The sequence below is a fragment of the Pholis gunnellus genome (assembly GCF_910591455.1).
Source record: "Pholis gunnellus genome assembly, chromosome: 14".
NCBI lineage: Eukaryota > Metazoa > Chordata > Actinopteri > Perciformes > Pholidae > Pholis > Pholis gunnellus.
This window is the reverse complement of record NC_136541.1, coordinates 19,663,890-19,688,629: the sequence shown is the minus strand read 5'-3', so window position 1 is coordinate 19,688,629 and position 24,740 is coordinate 19,663,890. Positions and strand designations below refer to the sequence as shown.

General features: G+C 46.6%; 1 protein-coding gene across 2 annotated transcripts in view; it reads right to left on the bottom strand.

The window, feature by feature from the left end:
• Nucleotides 1-308: 308 nt before the first annotated feature.
• The window catches only part of zswim5 (zinc finger, SWIM-type containing 5), a gene marked incomplete at its 5' end in the record, with an annotated part of 59,160 nt that continues 34,728 nt past the window's right edge, over nucleotides 309-24,740 (bottom strand). Inside the window, 15 exons of one of the 2 annotated variants that reach the window (XM_079172828.1) lie at nucleotides 309-1,391; nucleotides 2,756-2,837; nucleotides 3,555-3,718; nucleotides 3,868-4,025; nucleotides 8,192-8,327; nucleotides 8,478-8,580; nucleotides 9,477-9,628; nucleotides 11,954-12,091; nucleotides 12,187-12,333; nucleotides 12,934-13,110; nucleotides 13,237-13,413; nucleotides 14,787-14,937; nucleotides 16,197-16,345; nucleotides 17,775-17,943; nucleotides 18,059-18,246. In XM_079172828.1, the coding sequence (XP_079028954.1) occupies nucleotides 529-1,391; nucleotides 2,756-2,837; nucleotides 3,555-3,718; nucleotides 3,868-4,025; nucleotides 8,192-8,327; nucleotides 8,478-8,580; nucleotides 9,477-9,628; nucleotides 11,954-12,091; nucleotides 12,187-12,333; nucleotides 12,934-13,110; nucleotides 13,237-13,413; nucleotides 14,787-14,937; nucleotides 16,197-16,345; nucleotides 17,775-17,943; nucleotides 18,059-18,246 (2,954 nt within the window). In that variant the 3' untranslated portion in view covers nucleotides 309-528. Of the gene's footprint in view, nucleotides 1,392-2,755; nucleotides 2,838-3,554; nucleotides 3,719-3,867; nucleotides 4,026-8,191; nucleotides 8,328-8,477; nucleotides 8,581-9,476; nucleotides 9,629-11,953; nucleotides 12,126-12,160; nucleotides 12,334-12,933; nucleotides 13,111-13,236; nucleotides 13,414-14,786; nucleotides 14,938-16,196; nucleotides 16,346-17,774; nucleotides 17,944-18,058; nucleotides 18,247-24,740 lie in introns of both variants that reach the window. The other variant, XM_079172827.1, reaches the window with a different exon arrangement.

The following is a 24,740-nucleotide window of genomic DNA, read 5'->3' as shown; positions in this document are numbered from 1 at the left end:
GGAAACACTTTGCACGCTTTCTGACCTCAGTAGAGTTTTTCTCTTTTGGAATGACAAGTTCCTTCCACTTTGAAAACCACTTCCTCCTCTTCTCCTTAACCGCAGCTCAAAGCGTCTTCTGACCCAAAGTAAGTACCCCTTCCAACGAAAGCTTTTGGTTTATAAATCGTCATGTGCCACCAAAAAGAACCAAAAAGTCCCTTTTGTTCCCCCCCCCCCCCATCACAATCTTTTGACTTTTTTATACTAGACTCGACATTAGTTTGTTTTTGTTGTTGTTTCTTTGACATTTCAAGCCGTTTCCCCCCTTTTTTGCAGTCTCAATGAAGCAGAGCAATGTACTGCAAACACTTCCTGGCTCACATTCAAGAAACAAAACAACAAAACAGGACAAAAACTTAAGACTTAGTCAACAAATGGCTCAACAGAAGAAGTAAAAATACAAGGAATCCAAAATAAAAACTTAAATAGAAACAGATAAGTCGATCTACTTCCCAAGAAGAGGGTTCCTGTGAGGGAGGGGCGGGGTCAGCCGAAGCGCTCCCTGACCAACATCATCAGTTTCTTCTTGCCCTTGTAGATCTGTTTCAGGTTGTCTATGAACTGGGCGAACTGAATGTGGCCGTCCTGTGCCAGCAGGAAAGTCTCCCGCGCTTTGCTCAGGAACTCTATGAACTCCCCGTAGTGCCGCGGGCTGATGTGCGTCAGTCGAGAGTGCGTGGTGTTGATGTACGCCGAGATCGTGGCGTCCAGGAGCTGCCGCAGCGGCGCCTTGTCCGTTGACATCAGCTTGCCAGAGTTCCTTCTCCCGGGAATGCCGGCGAGACCTGGCGCCGTCATGGTGCACCGCCGCAGGATGTCGGACAGCACCGTGGCGCAGTGCACGCTCTTCACCACCAGGGGGATAATGGCCGCAAGCTCGTTTTTACCCAGGGAGTGGCTGAGCGCGCAGGCCCAGAGCACGTCGTTAATAGCAGAATGCGTGTCCTGGTTGTAGGCCAGGTTAAGGTGGGTCATGGCGAGGGAGGCCAACTTGAAGGACCGCAGAGGATATCCTCTGTGTTCCATGTACCTCGCGATGGTGAACAGCTGGGAGTAAGTCATACCCGTGGACGCCGCGTCGATCACGATCTGGTAGGCCGTCTCGAAGGCGATGTGGTCCTTCTCGCAGAGCGTCAGAGCCGACAGAGCGCAGTTCTGGGGGTCCTTCATGGCGCACTGCAGGGCCAGCGTCCTGGCACAGCTGGCCAGCTCCTCGCGCTGCGGGTAGTCGAGGCTGAGGCGCAGGATGGTGTTGTGGGACATGACGGTGGCCGCCACGATGCTGGTGGCCTCGGTCGGCGTGAAGAGGGTGTACCAGCTCTGTAAGATGCTCACCAATGCCCGCAGACCTGAGGAGGAGGAGGAGGAGGAGGAGGAGGAGGAGGAGGAGGAGAGGGGTCAGAATGCAAATCACATGATACTGGTGTGATTCTAGCCCTTTGATAGTTGTTTATCAAGTTTATTCCACAGTTAAAAGAAAGAATCTGACAAGGGAGGAGAGGAAAAACAGAGAAGGTAGTGTGCTTTATTCTGAAACGGGAGCTCATTAGCAATCAGAATCATTCAGAATGATCTCTGAAGCTCAATGCTGACAAAACTCAAGCTCTCTGATATTATCATCATCAACATCGTTATCAAACAGTATCATTTCATTTCCCCGTGTTATTTTTGACTATGAGTTCCTGTTTTTTTTTCAGTTAAAGAACACTTTGACACTAGGCGGCAACTTTGGTATGCTTTATGGCGGGCTTACTGTCATTACCGCTACGTCACTCCTTTGAATTCCAAATATGGTAATTTCAGTTCATTGGTTGCGAAAAAACCAACCTAGCGACGCCCGTAATCCAAGATGGCGATGGCAAAATCGCCAAACTCGAGGCTTCATAACGGCCGTCCACAAACTGATGGGTGACGTCGCGATGACCACGTCCACTTATATACAGTCCAAATTTGAAATGAGGGGCTTGTGCATCTCAACGTAAAAGGGGAACACCACGAACTAACGTGTTATCTCCACATGGCCTCGGAAAGTTCTTGTGAACACAAACTAGAGAAGGAAGTCTCTAACTAACTTCTTTTTTTATACCCAGATAAGCTTTTATTCTATCATAGTGTTCTCGGCTGTGAAAGAGAAAATGTACCCATAAACTCAAACCATCCCCCCCTGGGTGCTCTCAGTGTCACCCGTAACAACTTTCTCCATTCATCGTCTAAGGAGCACACTTCCACACTTGATACTTGATGGCATTGCAAATTGCACTCTAGTTTTTGGCTTTGGGAGAGAGTTGTTCATGTTCACCAATATATTTTTGATTGTCTTAGACAATAGGAATAACATGCATGAGTATAAAACAAATGGGCGTAGTTCCCCCTAATCATTTATCCGTACCTTTAAGTAGTCATTGTTATACTGTTGCTTTCGTACCAGGTGTAGTATCACACACCCACCTCCACATTGTTCTCGAAAGGCTCAACATAATATGACTGAAACCTTTAGATTTGGTTTGGACAGCCATAAGCTGTAATGAATCAGAACTCTGCCACCAGGCGTCACACCTATTGTATGATTTCACCACCGGAGCCCAGACGGTGCCAGTGTATCAGCCGATTATAGACGGCAACACATGGATGACAATATTGTATAATTAGACCCTGAATCCTGTTTTACTGGTGTGTGTGTGTGTGTGTGTGTGTGTGGAACGGCCTCACATACCGACTTCAGTGGCACAGGTTACCAGCCAGCGGACCATCTCTCTCCTTCTCCAGTTCAGTGTGGACAGAGTCATCCTCATCACCTGTGAAGCACACACACACACATGCAGAACATGAGGTTTTCTGATCCTGCTACTTTGTAGAGCAAGAAGAACACACATTAGATCAAGATTCTCTTTTTTCTAAAGAATATTGACAGAACAATTTAAACATTTCCGTACCGTTAGCATAAAGTGAGCATAAAACGTGTGATTCTTTTGTGATTGAAGAGTTAAGCACAACACTGCATGTCTCCAGTGAGGACAGCCGTATCCAAAAATATGGTAAATGACCTAGATGACTAATTTTCATAGTTCCCTTCCATTCTGAGCACTTTATTTGCACTTTTGCTGACAGGAACTCCGCTGATACTCTGACTACCAGCGGGGGAGAGGCGGGTGAAGCTGCAGCAAAGCCGCTGCCTTGATGATCTGAAAGAGGCTTTTCTTTTTTTTTTCTGTGTTTACTGTGGAACCCAAAAGACTTAATTACGCGGTTTCTTCTCAATCGAGAAACGGCGAGACGCTGTGTGATGTTTTCTCTGTTAATTTGTAGCGGCGCTGTGGAGGCCTGCGCAAAATTACAAGTTCAAGGAAACTGTTGCATGTTTTGACTGGCGACCAGTGCTCAGAGTTTTGTTTTGTGGTTAAATGATTTATGAAAATTGCTGGCTCGCCCTCATACCTCGCCTGCTCTGCTCTCTCTCTCACACACACACACACACACACACACACACACACACACACACACACACTCAGTACCTGCAGGCCCAGCTCCAGTGCCACGTTGAGCAGAGTTATATCTGGCGGGTTGTCTGCGGGTGTGGCTATCTTAAAGGCGTCCTGGGCCAGCTTGAAGATTAAGGAAGAGGAGTGGATGTTTTTCTGGATGGCCTCCAGCACTGTCCGCAACCTCAACATGTCCCCTGCAGGCAAAACACACATATATATATATATATATATATATACACACACACACACACAGGTATATCATAACAAGCACCCACTGTTACATCCAAAAGGGGGCATTTCAGTGATCAGCCGTGGGTATGCGGACGTGTTAGCGGTGCGCTACCTTTAGCAGCGGTGAGCATGGTGGAGGCCAGCTCGCACTGCTGGGACTCCAGGTGTCCCAGCGTGAACCAGCGCGGGTATCTGCTCGGAACGATGGAGATGCCGTGGTGAGGGTGGCCCATGTCCCCGGAGCCCGCTGAGGACTCCAGCACCGGCAGCCTGACGGAAACACACAACAACGTCGCATTGTTCACCACGCCTTTAGTTTTCAGCAAAGTCTGGCGCCAGTTCCAACTAAACCAGGGAGAATTCCAGAAAGAAATGAAATGCTCATATTTACTCTAAAACGCAGCTGGTTTATAGATGCTACAGGGAATGTATTCTAACTTAAAGGAGGTATTGCAAAAGATCCTACTACTTTCACTAGTAATTAAGACATATTAGTGTACATAATTAAAAAAATCGAATGGCTTCTCTACCTCTAAACTCACTTTAACTAATATTAGAAACACCTTTCAGTCTAATGCACATGCTAGAGCAGGGGTCTCAAACTCGCGGCCCGCGGGCCAAATGCGGCCCGCCGGACGCTAGTTTGAGGCCCCCGCCTTGATATGAAAGTTTAATGTTAGTGCGGCCCGCGCGAGTTTGACATGGATGCTGTATGGTATCATGTACCCAGAAATGACAGCTTAAAGCTGTGTGCACACCGGACACAATTGACACGATTTTGTCTCGCCCATACGCGAGCGAGCCCGCCTGTTTTGCTTTTTCTCTCATCATCCATGACTGAGATCACCACCATCACTGCGCTGTACTGCTCTGAAAGTCCGAAGCTCCGCTGTCATTTCTGGGTACATGATACCCTCTGGAGGCGTCACATTCTCCCTAGTTCTCCCTATAAACGTGCATTTTTTTCACACTGACAGGCTCAGATAGTTACAATAAGTGTCCGACAACATACTAGAAAGGAGAAATGAACGTATGTCTACCTTTAGCTTGAGATCGCTGTTTGTTGTTGTTCTGTTGCTGTGTGGACTAAAGGGGTGTTCACAGCAAAAGCGACAAAAATAATCGCAAAATACTCAAAAATACTCCCATGGTCAGTAAACGGCCGCCGGTAAACTGTGGGTTTTTCCCCCAGTTCTATCCTTCAGTGCTGCTGCTCTGAGCCGGCTGCCTGCCAGCTAGCAGTGGTTCAGTCCTCCGGTCCAGTCCCGCGAAAAAAATAAACAACCTCCGGTCTGCATTGACTTTGTATGTAATCTCGTCGGTTTTCCTCCGGTTCTCTCCCTCCGAAACTCCCGGTCAGGTAAACCGCCAGCGAACTCCGGTCCAGTCCCATTCCCCCGGTCAGGGGAAGTTCACAGGGGATTCACCGGCTCTCTCCCTCCAGAGCCGGCTGCGAAACATAAACTCTCCTGGTCGTTAAACGGTTGTCGGTAAACTCTGTCTTCCATAAACTGCAGCGGGCACAGCAGCCTGCAGGACACCGCACAGGACCTGTGTGCAGTAACGTTATGAGACTCTCCACACTGATTGGCTCTCGCAACAAACAGCGATCTCAAGCTAAAGGTAGACATACGTTCATTTCTCCTTTCTAGTATGTTGTCGGACACTTATTGTAACTATCTGATCCTGTCAGTGTGAAAAAAATGCACGTTTATAGGGAGAACTTATAATATAAATATTAAACGGCCACCACAAACACTTTGTGTTTCCATGGTTTCTGACGTTCAACCAATCACTAACTGTGCCGTGCTCGACGTCATATGCAGGCGCAGGACCCTGAGCCAATCTGGTACCAGCGGAAATTACGTTCTTTGTACGTCAGCTAAACACTAAAACTTAAACTTCAACACAACAGCGATACCTAGTGGAATTATATATTACACAGCCCCAAACATGTCTTTCTCAAAGCCTGCAGTGAAGAGAAAGGTTGGTGATGAGCACAGACAATTTCAGGAAAAGTGGGAAATTCAGTATTTCTTTGTGGAGCACAGGGGCACTCCGACGTGTCTTATTTGCACAGAGAAAGTTGCGGTGCATAAGGAATACAATTTGAAACGTCATTACACAACTAGACATGCTGAGGACTATGCAAAATACCAGGGAGATGAGAGAGCCAACCGAGTTGCCAATCTTAAAACATGTCTACTGAAGCAACAAGATTTTTTTAAGAAAGTAACCAAAGAGAATAACGCAGCAGTCGAAGCTAGCTATGTGGTTAGTGAGATGATTGCTAAAGCAGGAAAGCCATTTACAGAAGGTGAATTTGTCAAAAAGTGCCTGTTACAGGCTGCAAGTATTGTCTGTCCAGAAAAGAAAGGTCAGTTCAGCAACATCAGCCTTTCTGCCAACACCGTGGCAGAGCGCATTTGTGACATGTCAAGTGACATTTATGATCAACTGTGTGAGAAAGCAAAATGTTTCAGTGTATACTCAGTCGCTCTTGATGAGACCACAGACATCACTGACACTGCCCAGCTCGCAATATATGTCCGTGGTGTTGATGACAATTTTGAAGTGACAGAGGAGTTGCTCACAGTAATGCCAATGCATGGCCAGACCACCGCTCAGGAGATATTTCACCAGCTGTGTGATGCCATTGAGAATGCCGGTTTTTCATGGAAGAGATTTGTTGGGATAACAACTGATGGAGCGCCATCAATGACAGGGAGGAAAAATGGACTGGTGGCACTTGTTCAAAAAAAACTGGAAGAGGAGGGTGTGGAGGAAGCCATAGCTCTGCACTGCATTATCCATCAGCAGGCCCTTTGCAGCAAATGCCTGAAATTTGACAACGTGATGTCTGTTGTTGTGCAATGCATCAACCACATCAGATCCAGGGGCTTAAAACACAGAAGGTTCCGTGCTTTTTTAGAAGAAATGGAGTCAGAATATGGGGACGTGCTTTACTTCACCGAGGTACGTTGGCTCAGCAGGGGAAACATGTTGAAGAGATTTTTTGAGTTGAGAGCAGAAGTGAAAGTCTTCATGGAGAAGAATGGGGTGGCTGTTCCTGTGTTAAGTGATCCTATATGGCTCATGGACTTAGCTTTTCTTGTTGATGTCACGCATGAGCTTAATGTACTGAACAAGAGGTTACAAGGCCAGGGGCAACTTGTCAGTGCTGCCTATGACAATGTGAGAGCATTCTCCACAAAACTTATGCTATGGAAAGTTCAGCTATCTCAGACAAACCTTTGCCATTTCCCAGCATGCAAGGCACTTGTGGATGCAGGCACACCATTCAGTGGTGAGAAGTATGCTGATGCCATTTTGAAGCTACAGGAGGAATTTGACCACAGATTTGCAGACTTCAAGACGCACAGAGCCACATTTCAAATTTTTGCGGACCCCTTCTCCTTTGATGTGCAAGATGCCCCTCCTGTGCTTCAAATGGAGCTCATTGACCTGCAGTGCAACTCTGAACTCAAAGCCAAGTTCAGGGAGGTGAGTGGAAGAGCAGACAAGCTTGGGCAATTTTTGAGAGAATTGACTCCCAGCTTCCCTGAGCTTTCCAGAATGTTCAAGCGGACCATGTGCCTTTTTGGGAGCACGTACTTGTGTGAAAAGCTCTTCTCCACCTTGAACTTCAATAAGTCCAAGTACAGGACCAGACTTACTGATGAGCATCTTCAAAGTCTACTGAGGGTCTCAATTGCTTCCTCCCTCAAGCCAAATGTGGCTCGGCTATGCAAGAGGAAGCGCTGCCAGACCTCTAGCCAAAAGTAGGCAAGAGAAGCCATGTTCAGAACAGCTCATGTTGAAAGTTTCATTAATGTTCATGTTAAAGGTTAAATAACTGTTAATACTGTTAATTTGAATCTGAAAAAAAATAATTTCTCTACCCACCAACTATATGTGGTTTCTTAAGTTTTTCTTATTTGCTGTTTTATTATTATTTTATTTATTTATTACTGATTGATTGATTTATTTTCTTTATTCTTTATTTGTTTATTTATTTTTTCATCTTATTTTGTGTAGAAAATTAAAAATTAAGATATTTGAGAACAGTGGAATGTTTTATCAGAGCTTTTCTTGTGGAAAACCGGAACCAAAGCACTGAAAAAGTGTAGGGTATAGCAGAAGCAAAAGCATTGAAGACAGTTTTTTTTTCTTTTTTTTTCTGTTTTTAATAAATGCGTTTTTTTTGTTGAAAACCTGATGCGGCCCAGCCTCACCCAGACCCTAGCTCCAGTGGCCCCCAGGTAAATTGAGTTTGAGACCCCTGTGCTAGAGGCTCCAAAATGCCCCTAAAGCTGTCTGAAACTATTTCTACAAAACAACATCATAACCCTCATGAAGGATTTGTAGCGGGCTTATTGACCTCATAAGCCGGCAGCTAAATATACTTTATACTTTGCATTGTTTTGCCAACTGACCTCATGGCGCGAAGAGCCACCTTGTACGCCAGGTCGGCGTCGTGCGGCAGCAGGGCAGAGAAGAGGTACTTGGCAAAGGTGTGCATGGGGACACTCTCCCTGTGGATGACCTCACCGAGGCCGCTGAACGGACCGGCTGGACCAAAGAGAGAGAGAGAGAGAGAGAGAGAGAGAGAGAGAGAGAGAGAGAGAGAGAGAGAGAGAGAGAGAGAGAGAGAGAGAGACGGTTATTTTTCTCCTCAACAATGTGAAAGACCGTGGCGTGCGAAAGGCGTTGGCTCTGTACCTTCCAGCAGCTGTATGGCCTGTTTCCGAAGAGTCTGGACCAGAAGGTCATCCAGCTCCAGTTCCTGAAGCTTTACGACAATCTGCTCCTCGTTTCGACAAACCTGTAACGCAATTCACACAGTTTTATTCACTGTGATCGTACAAAAAAATCCACACAACTTGAGGAATAATTGGATAATTTCATATCAATGGTGTCAATGAGATCTTGTTATTTTTAGTTCAAGGATACATAGTTCCAGAACCATGATTTAGAACCGTTTAGTGAGAGAAAATAACATAGCACGCTGGTTTAAAGGTTTAAATACTTTCTTAAGAGGGGGTTTTGAGTTGGAGCTGTTAAAAAGGACCACGAGGATGCTCTCTCATCTGTGTGTGTCTGCTGTTACAGTACACATGACAGAGTTAATCTATCCCACCACGAAGAGGTCCTTTGGGTTCTAAATGCAAGTCTTGCTTGAAATTTAAATTCTTTTGAAATTCTATGTGTATGCTCTTATGCTGCCTCTCTTTTTCTTCATGCCTTTGGATCGTCTTGCTGTTGAAAGTGATTTGTGATTTTCTGCAAATAAACGTTACCCCTGGCCTAACACATTCATATTGCTGCTGATTCCCATGACATTAAGAAAGGTCCGTGGCACATTTTAAAGCAGATTACAATGCACATAAATAAATGTTCCCTGGATTCATTTTGATTCAAAGTCAACTTACTGACTTTGGCTCGTTTTTCATTAAACACAATGCTGTGACCTTTCCTCTCTTTTTTTTGCACGGCAATTGCTTTGCAGAGACATTTAATTATAATGATGCTCTATTACGGAGACATTGTCTACACCAGGCCAATTCACATCGCTTGTTTTAATGCGCAGCAAACAACAAATGCAGTTAAGTTACCCAATGCAAGCAGCCTAGCATTACGGAGTAAAATCTAGATTATGTTTAAATGGATTATTACTACGCATTCGTCACACAACGGTGTGTTTCTTCAGCACTACCGTACCTTATCCTGAGCGTAGAGGCCCTCGGGCATTATCCTCTGCTGGCCCATACCCATCAGAGCCACCTCTAAGGCCAAAGTCAGGTAGGACTCCCCTCCGTCAGGACTGCCCCACACTGGTACGTGGTGGTAGACCGGAGGCCTGGGGTCGCCTTCTGAGAGGAAGGACGGGAGGAAAGAAATGGAACAATTTAGTGACTCGAGCAGAGATGCGTTCAAATCTCAATTGGAACGAAAGTCTGGCTTTGATGAACTGAAATGCTATTTGTTTTCAGTCATTGTGTGTCAAGCTGATTCTGCTGCCTTGTCAATGCCAATGAGAGGAACGGGCTGAGGCGTTTGGCCTAGCTCTACATGGCAGAAAATTCACCCAAATTGTGCAAAAAAATCCTTTTCTTTTACCACCCAATCTGCAGTTCACTGAAGCTAATACGTAGCTTACGTCCCGGTGGTCAGACCTACAGGACATCCACTACCAGGACGTATCCTTCCACCACGGCTCAGCAAGATAACACGAACACAGCCTCATGTTAGCATTCTTTGCATTTTGGCAATACAAAAAAGGACAGAGAGGTTTTTTTTCCCGCCTCTATTGCTTCCAGTGCAGTTGAGTTCGGGACGGAGTGCTGCGTGGCCAGACGAACGGTTACAAAGTACATATAGGCCTGCGCGTGTTGCGTTTATTGAGACCTCGTGAATACTGCAGCATGTCGGAAAAAAGCTGAAAACTTGTGTGACAAATAAATACAGCATCCATGATGGACCGGGATCACTGATCTGAAATGGCCGCTAAGCCTACAACGGATGCTCGACAGCCATAAGTGAGAACAGATGCTTCGAGAGTCTCAGCTGTTGATTGGTGCCCGTTTGTTCCCCCCCCCCCCCCCAATCCCATCATTCTGCTTAAATCCCCTCCGAGCAATAGATCCCCTCAATCCTGTTTATTCTACGGATGTGTGTGTGTAGACATCTAGGGAAAAGGGGAAACTGAATTTCACAGGCTTAACCCCAGTGTTAACTCATTTGTGTTTGTTTATTTTTCGGCCATGGGCTGTTGACTCATTGGTTGATTTGAAAAGATCAGAGGGGACAACTGCATTTTCATTGGTCGACACAAGGTCTGCCACCCTCCCCCCAGGCAACCCCCCCCCCCCTCTCATGTCTATTAACAGATGTTTCCAGCTGTCTTCCAGAGGGAAATATAGTACGATGACCAGGCCACACACACACACACACACTAAACAGTCATACCACTCTTCTCAAATTCCCAAAACAACATAAGACAATCATTCCTTCTATCACCAACACAAACACACACACTCGCACCAATGAGTGTGCCAGTGGTCAGCATTGTTTGGATTAACAATAGTTCCCTGTAGCCTGGTAACAATGGGAAAAAACAACCCCTATTCTGCTCTGTTGCAATGGCCCCTGGTGGGAAAAAAAAGGCCCTGGGCGGGGTGTGAAATGCAAAATGGTGATGGATTCTATACATACCACACACACACACACACACACACAAAAAAACACACAAAAAAACACACACACACACACACACACACACACACACACACACACACACACCAGGAGTGTGGTCTAAATGAGCGGGATGTTCCAGCACGGTCCATTCATGCTGGGCTAGTTTATGGTTACGTCTGCAGCACAATAGCGCTGCTACCCGTAGATATAGGAACGTGGAGTCTGTTGTCTAACGGGTTACTGCTGCTGCTGCTGCTGCTGCTGCTGCTGCTGCATCAGCGGATGAAGTGCGCGAGGGCTTCTACCTCGCGTTTGGCCAATGAGCTCTTTGGCCCTCGCATTGTGTGAGAGGAGGTTTGTGGTCGAGTCCGTGTTTCGCGAGAATACCTGGGAAACAACGTGTGGCGACAACTAATACTTTTAAAGTAATAAGTCATTCGACATGGCTGAATAATATTTTTCTGAGAACATTAAACATTGCTGCCTCTTCCTCTCATTTGCTGCCCCTATACATTGTTAGGTTGCTGCCGCTCTGAGCAGCACTCATTACTAATGACTGCTCATAATGGAGGCGGCATGGCAGGTGAAGCTTGTTCTCAGCTTTGCTCTCCATGTCACGGTAAAGAGCAGTGTCAAAATGTAATTTCAATGTAAAACACATGAATTGAAAGTTAAACTATACATTCGAGTGACTCAGCTCTTGAGCCTGTACAGAGGAAAGTGAATCCACGACACTGAATACTTTCCATGTCTGAACCTCGACTCATGACGAGCCCTCTCATGAACTTCTATAAAGACCAGAAGCACGTTAGAAAACGTTTGTTTGTTGGTCTGCAAGCAAAAGACACTGCAGGACAAGAGTAGTCGAAACTCGCCCTTTAATAAAGTACACAGTAATGTCAGTGTCAATACAAGTCTGACTGTGTTTTGTCAGAGTCGTGATGTTTCTCATGATAATTCCCAGAGAGAGTAAAAGGAGAAACAGCAGCATATCTTCATACCTCCTGTGTCCATCGTGTTGTCGTCGTCCACGCGGCAGGTTTCGGTGAGTGTGGTGAACAGACAGCCGATCGGGTCTAAGGGATGACCTACCCAGCCTTCCAGGTTGGTGGTGGAAGTCACGCCCCTCTGGAGAAGCTCTGAGACGACGAGAGCGAGAGAGAAAAGAGAATTTATAATTACATTTCAACACAAAACAATTACAACACTATATGTGTATGTGTGTGTGTGTTACCTTTCTTTTGGTGTTTGTAGATGTCCATCTGTCTCTGCTGCTGGAGGCGGAGTGTGTTGATGATGGCCACGGCCAATCGCAGTGCTTCCCTGGAGTAGCCGTGGGAACGCAGGGCGTCGACGCGAGCGCATGCCGTCGGGACGTGGTCTGTGTGTGAGACAAGGTGGAGTCAGGACAGCTACACACACACACACACGCTGCACAGTCACAGGCCTGGCACTTTTCATTCCAAACACACACAAAATGTTGGGCAAAGGATGTAGTCAGTAAACACACACACAGAGAGACACACACAGTGCAGTCTCAGCAGAACGCCAGTGTGCGTCTGATAGCTGGCTTAAGTTGCAAAATCTGACAGATCTTAGCTGGAAGCTGCTTACTGCAGATACTGGCCTCAATATCAGCAGAATTACTGTGTGTGTGTGTGTGTGTGTGTGTGTGTGTTGGTTCGGCTTACAGTGGCATTAGAGATTGTGTGTGTGTATGGAAGTGCCACAGAAACACAGACGCTCTTCCTGAAAGTGACGTTTTTCTCTATTGTTGTAATGCAGAAAGCAGTTGAGTGTTGCTCAGAGCGTAAATAAACATATTATTTGTCTAAATATGACACAACAGGTGAATACAATCATTTATTCCTGGAAATGAGTGATGAATTACTGCTGATCATTTCAGTTACATTGAGGTGTCCTCGCTCATGTCGAGTCCAAACAAGGACGCAGGCTTCCTGAGGAGTGAAATGTGGCTCACCTAGCCAGAGCGGCAGGCCCTGTGGGTTGAACAGCAGGCTCTCCCCCTCTCGCTGGTAGGACGGAGACATGTAGTGGTCACTGCTGATGATCCTCTGGAGGTGGCTGTCCTGCCAGTGGAGGTCGCAGGCCTCGACGGCCCGGCTGAACACCGACCTCCTCGGCCTGGACAGAGAGTCTGAGGAAAAAAAACACACATACTCAAGTCACGGATAGCGGCATTGTCGTCGCATCTCATTTGTCCGAGAGTCCCGGTGTTCGAGTTCAGCTCAATCGCGGTGTGTATTCATGTGTTTGTGCTGACCCTGTGCCAGGTTGCTCTGCGGAAGAGCGTTGGTGATGTTTGGAAGCTCGCTGCCGTAGTTGCCGTCCTCCAGCGGGCAGACGTCCAGGTCGCCCCACTTCTTCAGCTGCTTCAGCCAGCCGCTCTTCTCCTCGCTCTTACAGTGGGGGTTGAGCACCACGCACACCCACAATGCACCTGGGGAAAGGAGGGCGGTCAGAGGTCGGGATACAAAAGGAAGCAGTTGAATTCTTTACTTTTCTTTTCCTCTAAGCTCGGAAACTCCGGACCATTAGGAATAATCTTTTAGGAAAATAAAGCCCGTTTAGCCTTTCTAAACTCCCTCGCTCCAACAAGAGGAACCTGACAATGATGTCACTCCTGACCAACTGATTTCAGTCCTAAAACAAAGGACTCCAAGACAGTTTTAGACAGAATCTCTACATGTACTAATAACAAATTCATACATGTACAGTTGTGTACATGAAACTGAATGTCATACGATAAATAATAATCTGTACAATAAACATACTGGAGCACAAATGTTGGGAATTGGCAGCTTTAAACACAAAACAACAACAAACTAGACTTACTTTGATGACTTGATTTTCATCATATATTCGGTTAGTCATATTTCAAAAATATTCTCTTGTTCAAGCTTGTCAATTGTGAGGATTTAAGGATTTTCTATGTTATATACGACATTAAATTGAATATCTTTAGGTTTTTGTACCGCTGATTGAACAGAATAAGCAATTTGAAGACGCACCGCGGGCTCTGGGAACGTTATTATATTATATTATATTCAAAAATATCACAGACCAAATAATTGATCTATTACTGAATAAAGCTTACCAAGGCTGAATCAGAAACCCCAGCACAGGACAATACAGCGGGGGGGAAATGCATACCTTATCCACTATTTGTAGATAAGATATGCATTTAGTCGTGTTTTTTTATGACTGAAAAGCTGAAAAACTAAACTCTGCACTAAACTCTCTCCGCTCTCCATACGCAGACCTCAACCTTGGGTCAGCTGTCTACGTCTCTGTGGAAAATGATCCGGCAGCAAACCCCGACCGTCTGGCTGCCACCCCTGTCTGTGTCTGTGTCATGATCTCCCTCGCTCACCCAGGAAGTGCTCCCATTGACCTCCTAAATGCTGAGATTGATTGCAGAGAAGCTGAGCAGCTGTATTGATCGGCAGCCTTTATCATTCACTCTGTGTCGGGAGCGAGAGGGGAGGAGAGGATCGAGCAGGAGGAGGAAGAAGAAGAAGAAGCCACTGACTGCATGACCAAACAGCTTACTGACCGGATGAACGGTTATGCGACACGGTGACGGACGATTTGTCCGACACTTATGTCGGCCTGGCCGTCCGACCTGCAGTGACCGATGGACAAACAAGCTGACTGGCAGTCTTGAAAAACTCATAAACACAGGTGTGTCTCCCTCTCCCCTCCAAAACACAGTAGAGTTGAATGTCCCTCAATTGTCCGTGCAGGCTCCCGTACAGTGAAGATCTCCCCACAGATAATGGGTCTTTCTGTCGTTTCCCTGAGCGTTCTTACCTAGCTCATCCCAGAGCTGCCGACACTTATCCGTCATGCCGGTGCCCTGTTGTCTCCATAGCGACAGCCGGGGGTCTGCCATAAACTGTTCCGTTATGAGCGTCAGCATTCGGGCGCCGTTGGAGTCCCGCATTCGTAGCATCTCCCTGACCTGGAAAGACCCGGACAGTGCAGGCTTAGTCACTGCATGTAATTCACGAGACTCCTTCCACCAGGTTAAAGGTAAACACACACAGACGCTAACGGGCAGAGCAGGCGCATCAGAAACAAGGCCTACCTTTTCGGTTTTGTAAGCTTTGAAAAGGGAGATTTTTTTTGTTACCTTTGGACAAAGCCAGACTAGCTGTTTTCACATGTTGCTAAGCTAAGCTAAGCTAAGCTCAGCGCCCGCCCTGGCTCTAGCTTCATATTGAACGGACAGATATTCCTGAAATGTCAAACTGTTCCTTTAACACTTCTGGATGGTAGAAGCGTGCGCCTGTATATATATATATATATATATATGATACACGTGAACATCTTATTTAAAATCAGAGTGAATTGATAAGACAAAAGCGTGATTTCTGGCAACACGCATATCATAAAATATACTTGATGAATACTTGTATACTTGTTGAACATGAAGTCAGATGGGCTGATGCATTTATGAATCCTCTACATTGACTTTGAGGATTTGCAAAGCAACATTCAACCGTATTCAAGACCGGTTAATGCCTTGAGTTTGAATAATACAGTCAAAGAAGTCTTTAGATGCTCTTGTGACCCGCAGGTGCCTCGATTCTTTGTGCCATTCTCTCAATGTGGAAATCATCCTTTATAGAGATAAGTGGTGGGTTCAATATGGAGGGAAATAGGAAAGAAGATATTCAGACTAAATGATATATAGATATACCAGTTTATTTTTATTCATTTTAACAGAAAGTGTTACAAACTGAAAGTGTGGGGTTTGAATTCATCAAGCTGGTAAGGGTGACACCAGACACTTAGAGATGCATTATGGGAGTTGTAGGCTTGAGCTTGATCCATATTAGGGACTTCTAATCAGGATATCTCAGCGTCTGCTGCATCCATGTTCTTTCTTTTATGAGTCCTCCAAAGTGCAATACTAACTTACTGAGGTACCCCTTTAAAATATGTCAAAGTTCAAAAGTGGTTGTTACAAGAAATGTAACAAAGACTCTCTTCAAAACAATATCCTTTTGAGTGAAATGAATTTAGAACCTCTTTGTTTTCACTAGTGGTGTTTCATACTAAAGTAACATAGTGTAGTCTCTAACTGGTCATTGGTGCGTTCAGATAAATAAACACTGATTTGACTTATCAGCGTTGCGATGTTGAGTATGATAATATCAAGCGATACATAGATCCCAGCCACACAAAGCAGCAGACACAGGAAGTGGTGATGTATACCTTAGCGAACATGGAGTTGAGCTGCTTCCCAGAGCCGTAGTATCCTCCCTGTGAGAGAAACTGTTTGACCTGCTCCCTGACTTGATCCTCGTCCAGATGCCAGCAGTTGTCATCGTCAATGCTGGCGCCTGCAGTCGGGTCCGGAGCACCTGGGAATACACACACACACACACATTAACAACAAAAAGAATACACAGAATAGAGTTTACCTTCAGACAGCCTCACTCGCAATAAGACATGGTTCCCTTATCTCTATCCTAACATGTCGCTCAAGAAGAAGCTTCATTCATAACGTTGACATTTACATTCTGAATCAACATTGAAATGCTCCGCAAATATGACAACAGCTCCATTCGAAATTTCATTCGAAAACTCTCAATAAAAGCTTCAAATGTGAAAACATTTGTTCCGGCTCTAATGGATAGTTAGCAATCCAAATCGTAACAACCTGCTGGATGAATCCAAACCTCTGGTGACTTGTTACACTGATACTGCTCTCACAGGTATGTGTTTGACATTTAACTTACAGTGCACCTACTCGACACTTGAGAAAAGCGGCTTGATTTATGCTAATGGTACACTGAGGGGGTATAAGGCCAGCGGCATTTTTGTCTTCTTGTCGACGTGGTGGGCGCGCGTGTGTCTGAGCAATACGACGGGGAAACGTAGATGTGCTCAGAGCGGGGAGGCTGCTTTGATCTAGCAGGAAGCAGAGCTGAGGAAAGCCCAGAGATGTGTTTCCAACCGGCTGGGAGTACGCAACGGCAAAACAGCAACATTCCTCCATCAAAGAAAAGCCTCGCTCCTGGATCGACTGAACTCCAACCCCCATGATCCCCCTTGTCAAACACAGACGGGAAACGCAGCGCCGGGGCTTCCTGGACAGGAGTGCTGGGGAATGTCAACATTTAGCGAGGCGGATGAAATGGTGAAACAGAAAAAAAAAAGACTTTTGTTTGGAGAGAGGATGTGTCTAGTTTGTCGTTTTCCCAGATGCAGGACTGTTGTGGTTCTCCTATTCTTTTTCATCTCTCTGGTCCTTTCATCTTTCCTCGCCTTTCCGTCTCCCCGAGTGCCATTCCTCCCTTCTCTTCCTCTCACTGTCCCTTTTCCTTCTCCACACATCTCTCTCAACCTTCTCCTGCATCCATTTCATCATTCACCCCCTTTTTCTTTCTCCGCCCCTCTTCAACACACTCCACTGGAAGGAGGCAGTCACTGAGGAGAGAGGGAACTAAGAAATCAAACGAGTCTCTTGAAGCCCGCCTTGCTGCTTCGCTGGAGTAATCAGGGCTCGGACACATGACGGCCTGTAGGGCTGGCATGCTTTTAAGTCTGGCCTGTCGCTGTGAAGATATCGCTGCGAAAAGATGGACAGCAGCTTGGCAAAGCTGACTTTTCAACAATTAAGAGAAGCGCTGTGCTTCTCCTATTTACTGCCATGCATTTATGACATTACAAATCAGTTCTAGGTGGGATTCGGGGGATAAGTGAGACGTGAAAGTTGTCTTTAAAAATCACACAATCGTGCGACTTTTCACTTCATAGTCGAACTTGAACTTCAGCCTGTCCTCTCACCGTGGACCTGGTTGATCTCAGAGTTGGAGGAGAGGATCTCGTCGGCCAGTTTCTGGGCCGTGGGCAACACCTCGGTGTGGTGGGCTGTGATCAGGTACTGGACCAGCTTCTGCAGCTGATCCCGGTTCATCTGGAACAGCGTCTCCGAGATGGGCAACCGCAGCTTCACCTGTATCAAGACACACGTGAGTTGATGTGAGGTTTATCAGACGAGCAAGTCGCTGACTCCAGCGGTATTGTTCATTGACGCAGACGTGTGTTTGGGCGGTCGATGCGGTTATTACCTGCTCAGGCTTGCGAATGCGGTACAGAGAGAGCGCCACCACGTGGGCGCAGTAGAAGATGTCCCTGTTCCCGCAACCGCAGGTGACGGAGGTGATCTTGCATCGGTCGAAGCTGATGGCCACCTTGTGGGTGACCTCGGGTTCTGACGACGTGGCGGGTTCGGTGACTGTGCCGCTGAGGTGAAACCCTGCAGAGACACGGGAGGAAGAAGAAGAGAGAAGTGAGTTTCATTATCCACTGTGACAGAAAGAGAACAAGTGTTCTGTTGAGTGCACATTTAACTATCCTGACATTTTAATGCCTGCCTGACGATAACGCGGCAGGTGAACATCAGAGGTTTCCATTGCTTTTAAAACCAAGTTTCCAAAAGCATTAGACACAAGATCCACACGTGTACTTGATATCGTTTCCCCGGGTTTCTCTAAAGTTAAGGCGTTAGCTTTGTGTTAGCTTCCACCCGGCTCTTGTGTGCAGACTGCCGAGGAGAAAAGGAGCATCTGTGGTAACGTGAGCCTCTACAAACATACAGAAGGAACCTTTGGTACTAAACACACGCATCTTAATGAGACACAGCGCCATCTGATACTCTGCCTGCCCCTCTCTCCTTGTGTCTCTACGCATTTGTATGTGTGCAGTGAAAAGGGGGTTGCTAGGGTGTGATCATTTCCTGCCCACACACACACACACACACACACACACACACAGGATAGTAAGGGTAGTAGCCTGTAGAGATGAAATCTGCTTTGCATAGTTAATCTTTAGGGCCCACGCACACTAAGCTAACCGCTGGCCGTTGGCAGCTGTCGGGCTATTGTTGAGCGTCTGGGGGCAGCCATCTCTCGTACCTCCAGTGGTACGTCGGGCATCGTTGGCTCTAGCTTGGCCATTACACGCAGCCGTTTGGGCCGATTCGGCATGTTAAATTAGCTTGATGGACTTTGAACATTGACTACTGGCTCGTTATTTCCTCTAACGCGTGAGCACGCCGGGCCATCAGCAGACTGACAGCTGTAGTCTTTGCAGTAGAGCCATTGTGGTATTTTTAAAGGGCGGGGAAAATGGCGTCTAAAACCTTTGACTCATTTCGGTTTCAATTTAATTCACCTAAACTTTTACTGAATAAATGAAAGCATGGAGGACAAATGAAGCCCTCTCACTGCACCGCAATCAACTGCAGGGATTCTGTACAGACCAGACAGTAAATGAAACAACGCGACGAGGAAAGGAGAACTGAAAATACAAAAAGGTAAAAGGTGCAACAACAAAAAAAGTAAAAGGGAAAAAGAATGGCAAGTAAAGGCTCCGGAGGATAAAGGGGAATAGATAGGAGACATGTGAGAGGAGAACAGAGCACAGAGGAGGGGAGAGTGTATCTGCTCTGTCCTGTCGTCTCACCGTGACAGGTCAATTATTTACGAGATGAGGTGTGTGTGTGTGTGTGTGTGGGTGGGTGGGTGTTTGTGTACACATTGGATTACTGTATCTCACCAAACCATAGCAACCCCACTGGTGCCTTCAAAGTAGAGAAGAGAGGAGAGAGAGAGAGAGACATGAAGGGAGGGCGAGCAAGCTAACTGGAAGGCAATGATATTGGCTATTCTGGGCATGGGTTGAAAAAAAAAAAGTACATGTCTAGAACTCAAACTAACATACACCAATGCACACACACACACACGCACACACACACACACACAATTAAATTCTGGGGTATGGGCCAGCATGGTAGAAGCAGCTTAATAAGCGAGTGTTAAGCCATCTCCCTGGCAAAATCCCACATGAGGCTTTTCCAAACCAAATGTTGTGAGCACACACACACACACACACACGCACACACGCTGAGATCCTATCAACCGCACACTGCTCTCCCTGTGACAATGGAAGACCAAAAGCCACCGGGGAATAAGGGAGGAAACCGACGACCACATGAAGGGTTGAAGAGGACCGATGCAACAGCTGATTGCCGGCCAAAGTACGTTCTGAACCAAGACCGAGCTCAACACTTCCCACCGGCATAACAGCACCCCCACTGTTCAGCTCGACACCTCAACACAACTCCCAGACTGCCAACATACAAGTACCGAACGTCGACCTGCAGACACAACAACTAAGATGGAGTTTGGACCGAAAATAGCAAGAATGCAAACGGTTGTGTCGGTGTGGTTGTTCTACTACAGGTAGAGGGGAAAATACGTCAATGAATGTGAAGAAGGGACGCACCGATCCGACTTGTTCTTTCCAGGTACTGTTTCAGATGTCTCTACTCTACCGGCGATCTTTAAATACACTGGTATGAAATCAAGGCTTCCTTCAAATTTGAATTTTGTACACCTCACTGTACGGAGGTTGCACGAACAGGATTATTGCTCCTTAACTTTCATTTGCGTCGAGCCTGCTGTAATTTACAGGCTTACATTAAGTGTCATTAGCGTTGCGGTGTGGCCCCAGGATAGAGTCTTGAGGTACTCCCAGTTCAAGTATTTTTTAGCTCTCCCATTCATCAGATCTGTATCTAGACCTTAAGCCCTTTAAAAAGGCCACAATGGCTTGTTGTCCTGGACCTACTGGATCCTGTTCATATCTTTCTGGTACCTGTAGTAACACACCCGTGCCAAAGCAGCCCCCCCCTGCGGTTTTTTGCAATGCAGCGTCATTTTTGGTTGGCACGTAGCAAAACCATCTGAACTACCCACCATCAGAGTAACAGACTTCTCCAGCAACCATCAGAGCCACATGTTAAACCACCAAGTGACCTACTGACTGACCAACTTACAAACTGGACCAGCTGACATACCTACACATCAACACACCGACCTAGCACCTCGAACCGACCAATCCATTTCCAAAAAGGACGTGACGGACCAACCCAAGCGGTCCACTGAGCCAAACCTGGCATCTGACCGTGACAGGATGGTGGAGAGAGAAAACAGACGGCAGAGGGAGGGGGAGAGAGAAGCCGATGCATCCGCCAGTGATGGACATGAAGAGTCCTTCGAAATTGTTAAAAATCTCTCCCCTCCCACTGAGTCCGCCTGTCAAGCCAATCGTTGAGTAACGCGGCGTGCGGTAATATCAGAAATGTCAGGGGAGAAGAAAAGCCTTTCCATTCCTTCCCTCTGTCTTCATAATGGATATACCTGCAGAGACAATTTTCACTAACCACAGCTTCGTGTGACGGAGTCCAAATTTGATCTTCCAGTGCTGAAATCATCACAGCGGAGAGCAAAAGGATCAGGCGAAAAATGGAGGGAGTGCATTTCTTAAAAGCGTCGGGGGAACATTTGAGAGCCGTCTTTCCTCCGAGCTGTCCAAATAATGTCTCGCCAGTCGTCAGTCATCGGCGCACTTGTCTCCAAGAAATCCACCTCAAGATAAGTTTTGATATCAGATGAGAATGAAGAATTTCCCACAGCTGGGGCTGCTACTCTGTCTTTCCGCCTTGACTTCGGACCTAGTAACTCCCCCCTCTCCCCCTCTCCCCCTCTCCTTCTGTTAGGTTAAAGCCTATTGTTGCTCAGACCACAGGCATGAATGTGATGGTGACACCACTGCTCTTTTCACTTTCAATCAAGCCGAAAATGGCTCAGACACAGTTCACAGTCCGTCTGTCTGTCTGCCCCCCTCCCCCCCCCCCTCTATCTGTTTCCAGTTTCACACGTAAAACACAGCTGGGTTTAATTATCCGGAAGTTAGTGTTCTTTGGCAATTACACCTCGGTCAAGTATTTTCCCACACAACATGGTCATTCCTAACAATGTAGGTAAAACTTATGCGAGACTTAGGAGACTAGGCATTGGCGGGGCTTTTTCGTATAACAACGCCTTCAGAGTCTTGTGTGATTGGCTCGTTGGTTCATTTGGGGAAATACACTTTTTTGCTTTCTGGCTAAGAATGAGAAGATCGATTGGACACCACTCTCATGTCCGTCTGTAAATATAGAGCTGTATACCAGCAGCCACTGTGAGCGCCTTCACAATAACAATATTCAATACAGACTCCGCAGATCATTACATTTCTTTCTTTCTCCCTTTCCTCAAACTTGTATCTCGTCCCAAAGGCTGTACCCCTTCTTTTCCTTCTGTCTGTGGAAGTGTGTGTGTGTGTGTGTGTGTGTGTGTGTGTGTGTGTGTGTGTGTGTGTGTGTGTGTGTGTGTGTGTGTGTGTGTGTGTGTGTGTGTGTGTGTGTAAAGGCTGAGGGAGACATTGTGTCTTCAGCAGATGGGGATGCAATGACACTTGATAAAAAGATGCTGCATCAGACAGTCTGCAGGCGCATAAAAACACACAAGCACACACACACACACACACACACACACACGTAAACAAAGTGAAGAAACGACCTTTTCAGAGCCTGTCTGCTTTGTTCTTAATGCCACAGCGACAAAACGACACAGACCAGTCGGTGATATTCACAGTAGATATCTGTAATCTCTCTCTTTTTGTCTCACACACACACTTTGTGCTGGTCTATACCAGGCTATTGGTCTGATTTGGAAAAAGCGATGAATTTCTAACAAAGGTGAATTAGGAGTGCGATGTGTGTGAACTGGGAGCGTTGCCAAGTACAATGATCTGGTCTAATCCTTGGGGGAAATCACACGGCCCTGTTTGTGGGTCATGTCTTTTTGTCTGTTCTGATGCAGGTATGCATGTTTGCCCTGAAACCCCCCCCCCCCCCACACACACACACACACACATCTGTCATGCTGAAGAAAGTGCGTATCGTTTGTGGTTATTTCATTGTGCGTGCACAGTCATATAGAGCTGCGTAGAGCAGCTTAAAACCTCATTCTGATTCAGTTTAGTGAAGAAGCAAACTACATGAACCACAGCCCCCCCCCCCCCCCCCTCTCTCTCTCTCTCTCTTGCGAGAACTTAAGATTTAAATTTGTTTTTCATCTGGACTATTTTCCATCTCAATCAAAACATACGGTGAAGCCTGTGAGTTGGACTTGGCAATGTGCGACGTCGGAAAGCATGGGGAACCAGTTGTTTCCATTTGTGTGAGAAAACCACAAAAAGTGTGAGGAGACAATAAAGAGGAGAGAAAAGACCACCATTGTACATCTCTCTATTGTAATTAAAGGGCCCCCCCTCCGATGTATATACACACACACACACACACTACCTCCCTTCCTCCCTGTTGTACGCCATCTGTCACTTGGTGGGAACTCCGCCCACACAATTCAATCAGCCAATCAGGAGGCAGGGAGCTCCCCATGCTCATAGGCCATTAACCCCTAATCAGCTGGGGAGATGGAGCCGGGCCACGAGCCAAAGCGCACACGCACACGCACACGCACACACACACACACACACACACACACACACACACACACACACACACACACACACACACACACACACACACACACACACACCACCGTGTTATTCAACCAAAGCTTCACCACAGGCCTCGGCAGACAGACAGTTAAACCTTACAGTGGATTTTAAAGTTGAAAAAGAGATTTTTTTTTTATTCCATTCCATTCATGGACCTGACCCACAGGTCTGCACCTACACCTACACCGCACACACTTTCCCAAACGCCACTCCTTCATAGTGCCAACCACACGGGGTTGTGTGGTACAGCAGTAAAGATAGGCTGGCAAATTAAAGGAAAAACCGACACCACAAGCCTTTAGTACATTTCTTTTAATCTCTTAATCCAAAAGATGTTCCCTCCGAAAACTTGTAAAGAACAGGTTGTTGCTCCAAACATCTCCGGAGTGTTACATTTTGGTAACTGTGACATTTATACCCATCGAACAAACTCAATGACCCCACGTCCCCTGTAAGGATTCATCCTGTTTCTCCTCTCATTTATTAAAGCTCTCTATCTCTGCACAGGTTCGTTTGCTCGCTACAAACACTCACCTCCTCGACAGGCTGTGTGTGTGTGTGTGTGTGTGTGTGTGTGTGTGTGTGTGTGTGTGTGTGTGTGTGTGTGTGGAGGGGCTATAGCTAGGCTATGCTAAAAAAGTTAAATGTTTCAACTTGCGCGAATTTCGCAAATTCTCGTCGCCTGGCGCAAATACGCTTCTTTGTAGGTAATTGCACCAAGCGGAAAGTTGGCTTCATGAATTTGCTCATTGATATCTCCACAGTGGCTGAATGGATTCCCACCATCCATCAACTGCAGTTCAAATGTCCATCTCCCTTCGTTGTTTTGCATTTTTAACTCTTACAATGAGGACCCTTTGAACAAAAGAGATGACCCCCACAGGAACAACAAATACACTCTTTCCACGTCAAGTCCCTCTGGCTCATCCTCCTCAGACGCCGACCGTCTCTGAACACCTCTCTGCTCGCTCGGTCTACACCAATGACAAATGATCAAGAAACTGCGTCTTCAGCCAAAACACATCCAGTAAAGCGCGCGGTGGGGGGGGGGGAGACAAACACTACCACCCGTTCCCCTCAAATCTCAGTGCCCCCTTTTTTTCCAGCAGTAGCCCAGTGCAGGACTCATCCTCCTCCAGCAGCCATCACATCCCTCCCAGCCTGCGGCCCTTCCCATCTCCCATCTGTTCTGACAGCTTCAAGGTTTAAAGCCCCCCCCCCCCCCCCCGGTCTCATTCACACACACAGACAGACACCCACATGGCCCCTGTATTCAATCAGCCATCTATCGCTGCACAACAGACGTGCATATGCGCGCGCGCACACACACACACACTCTGA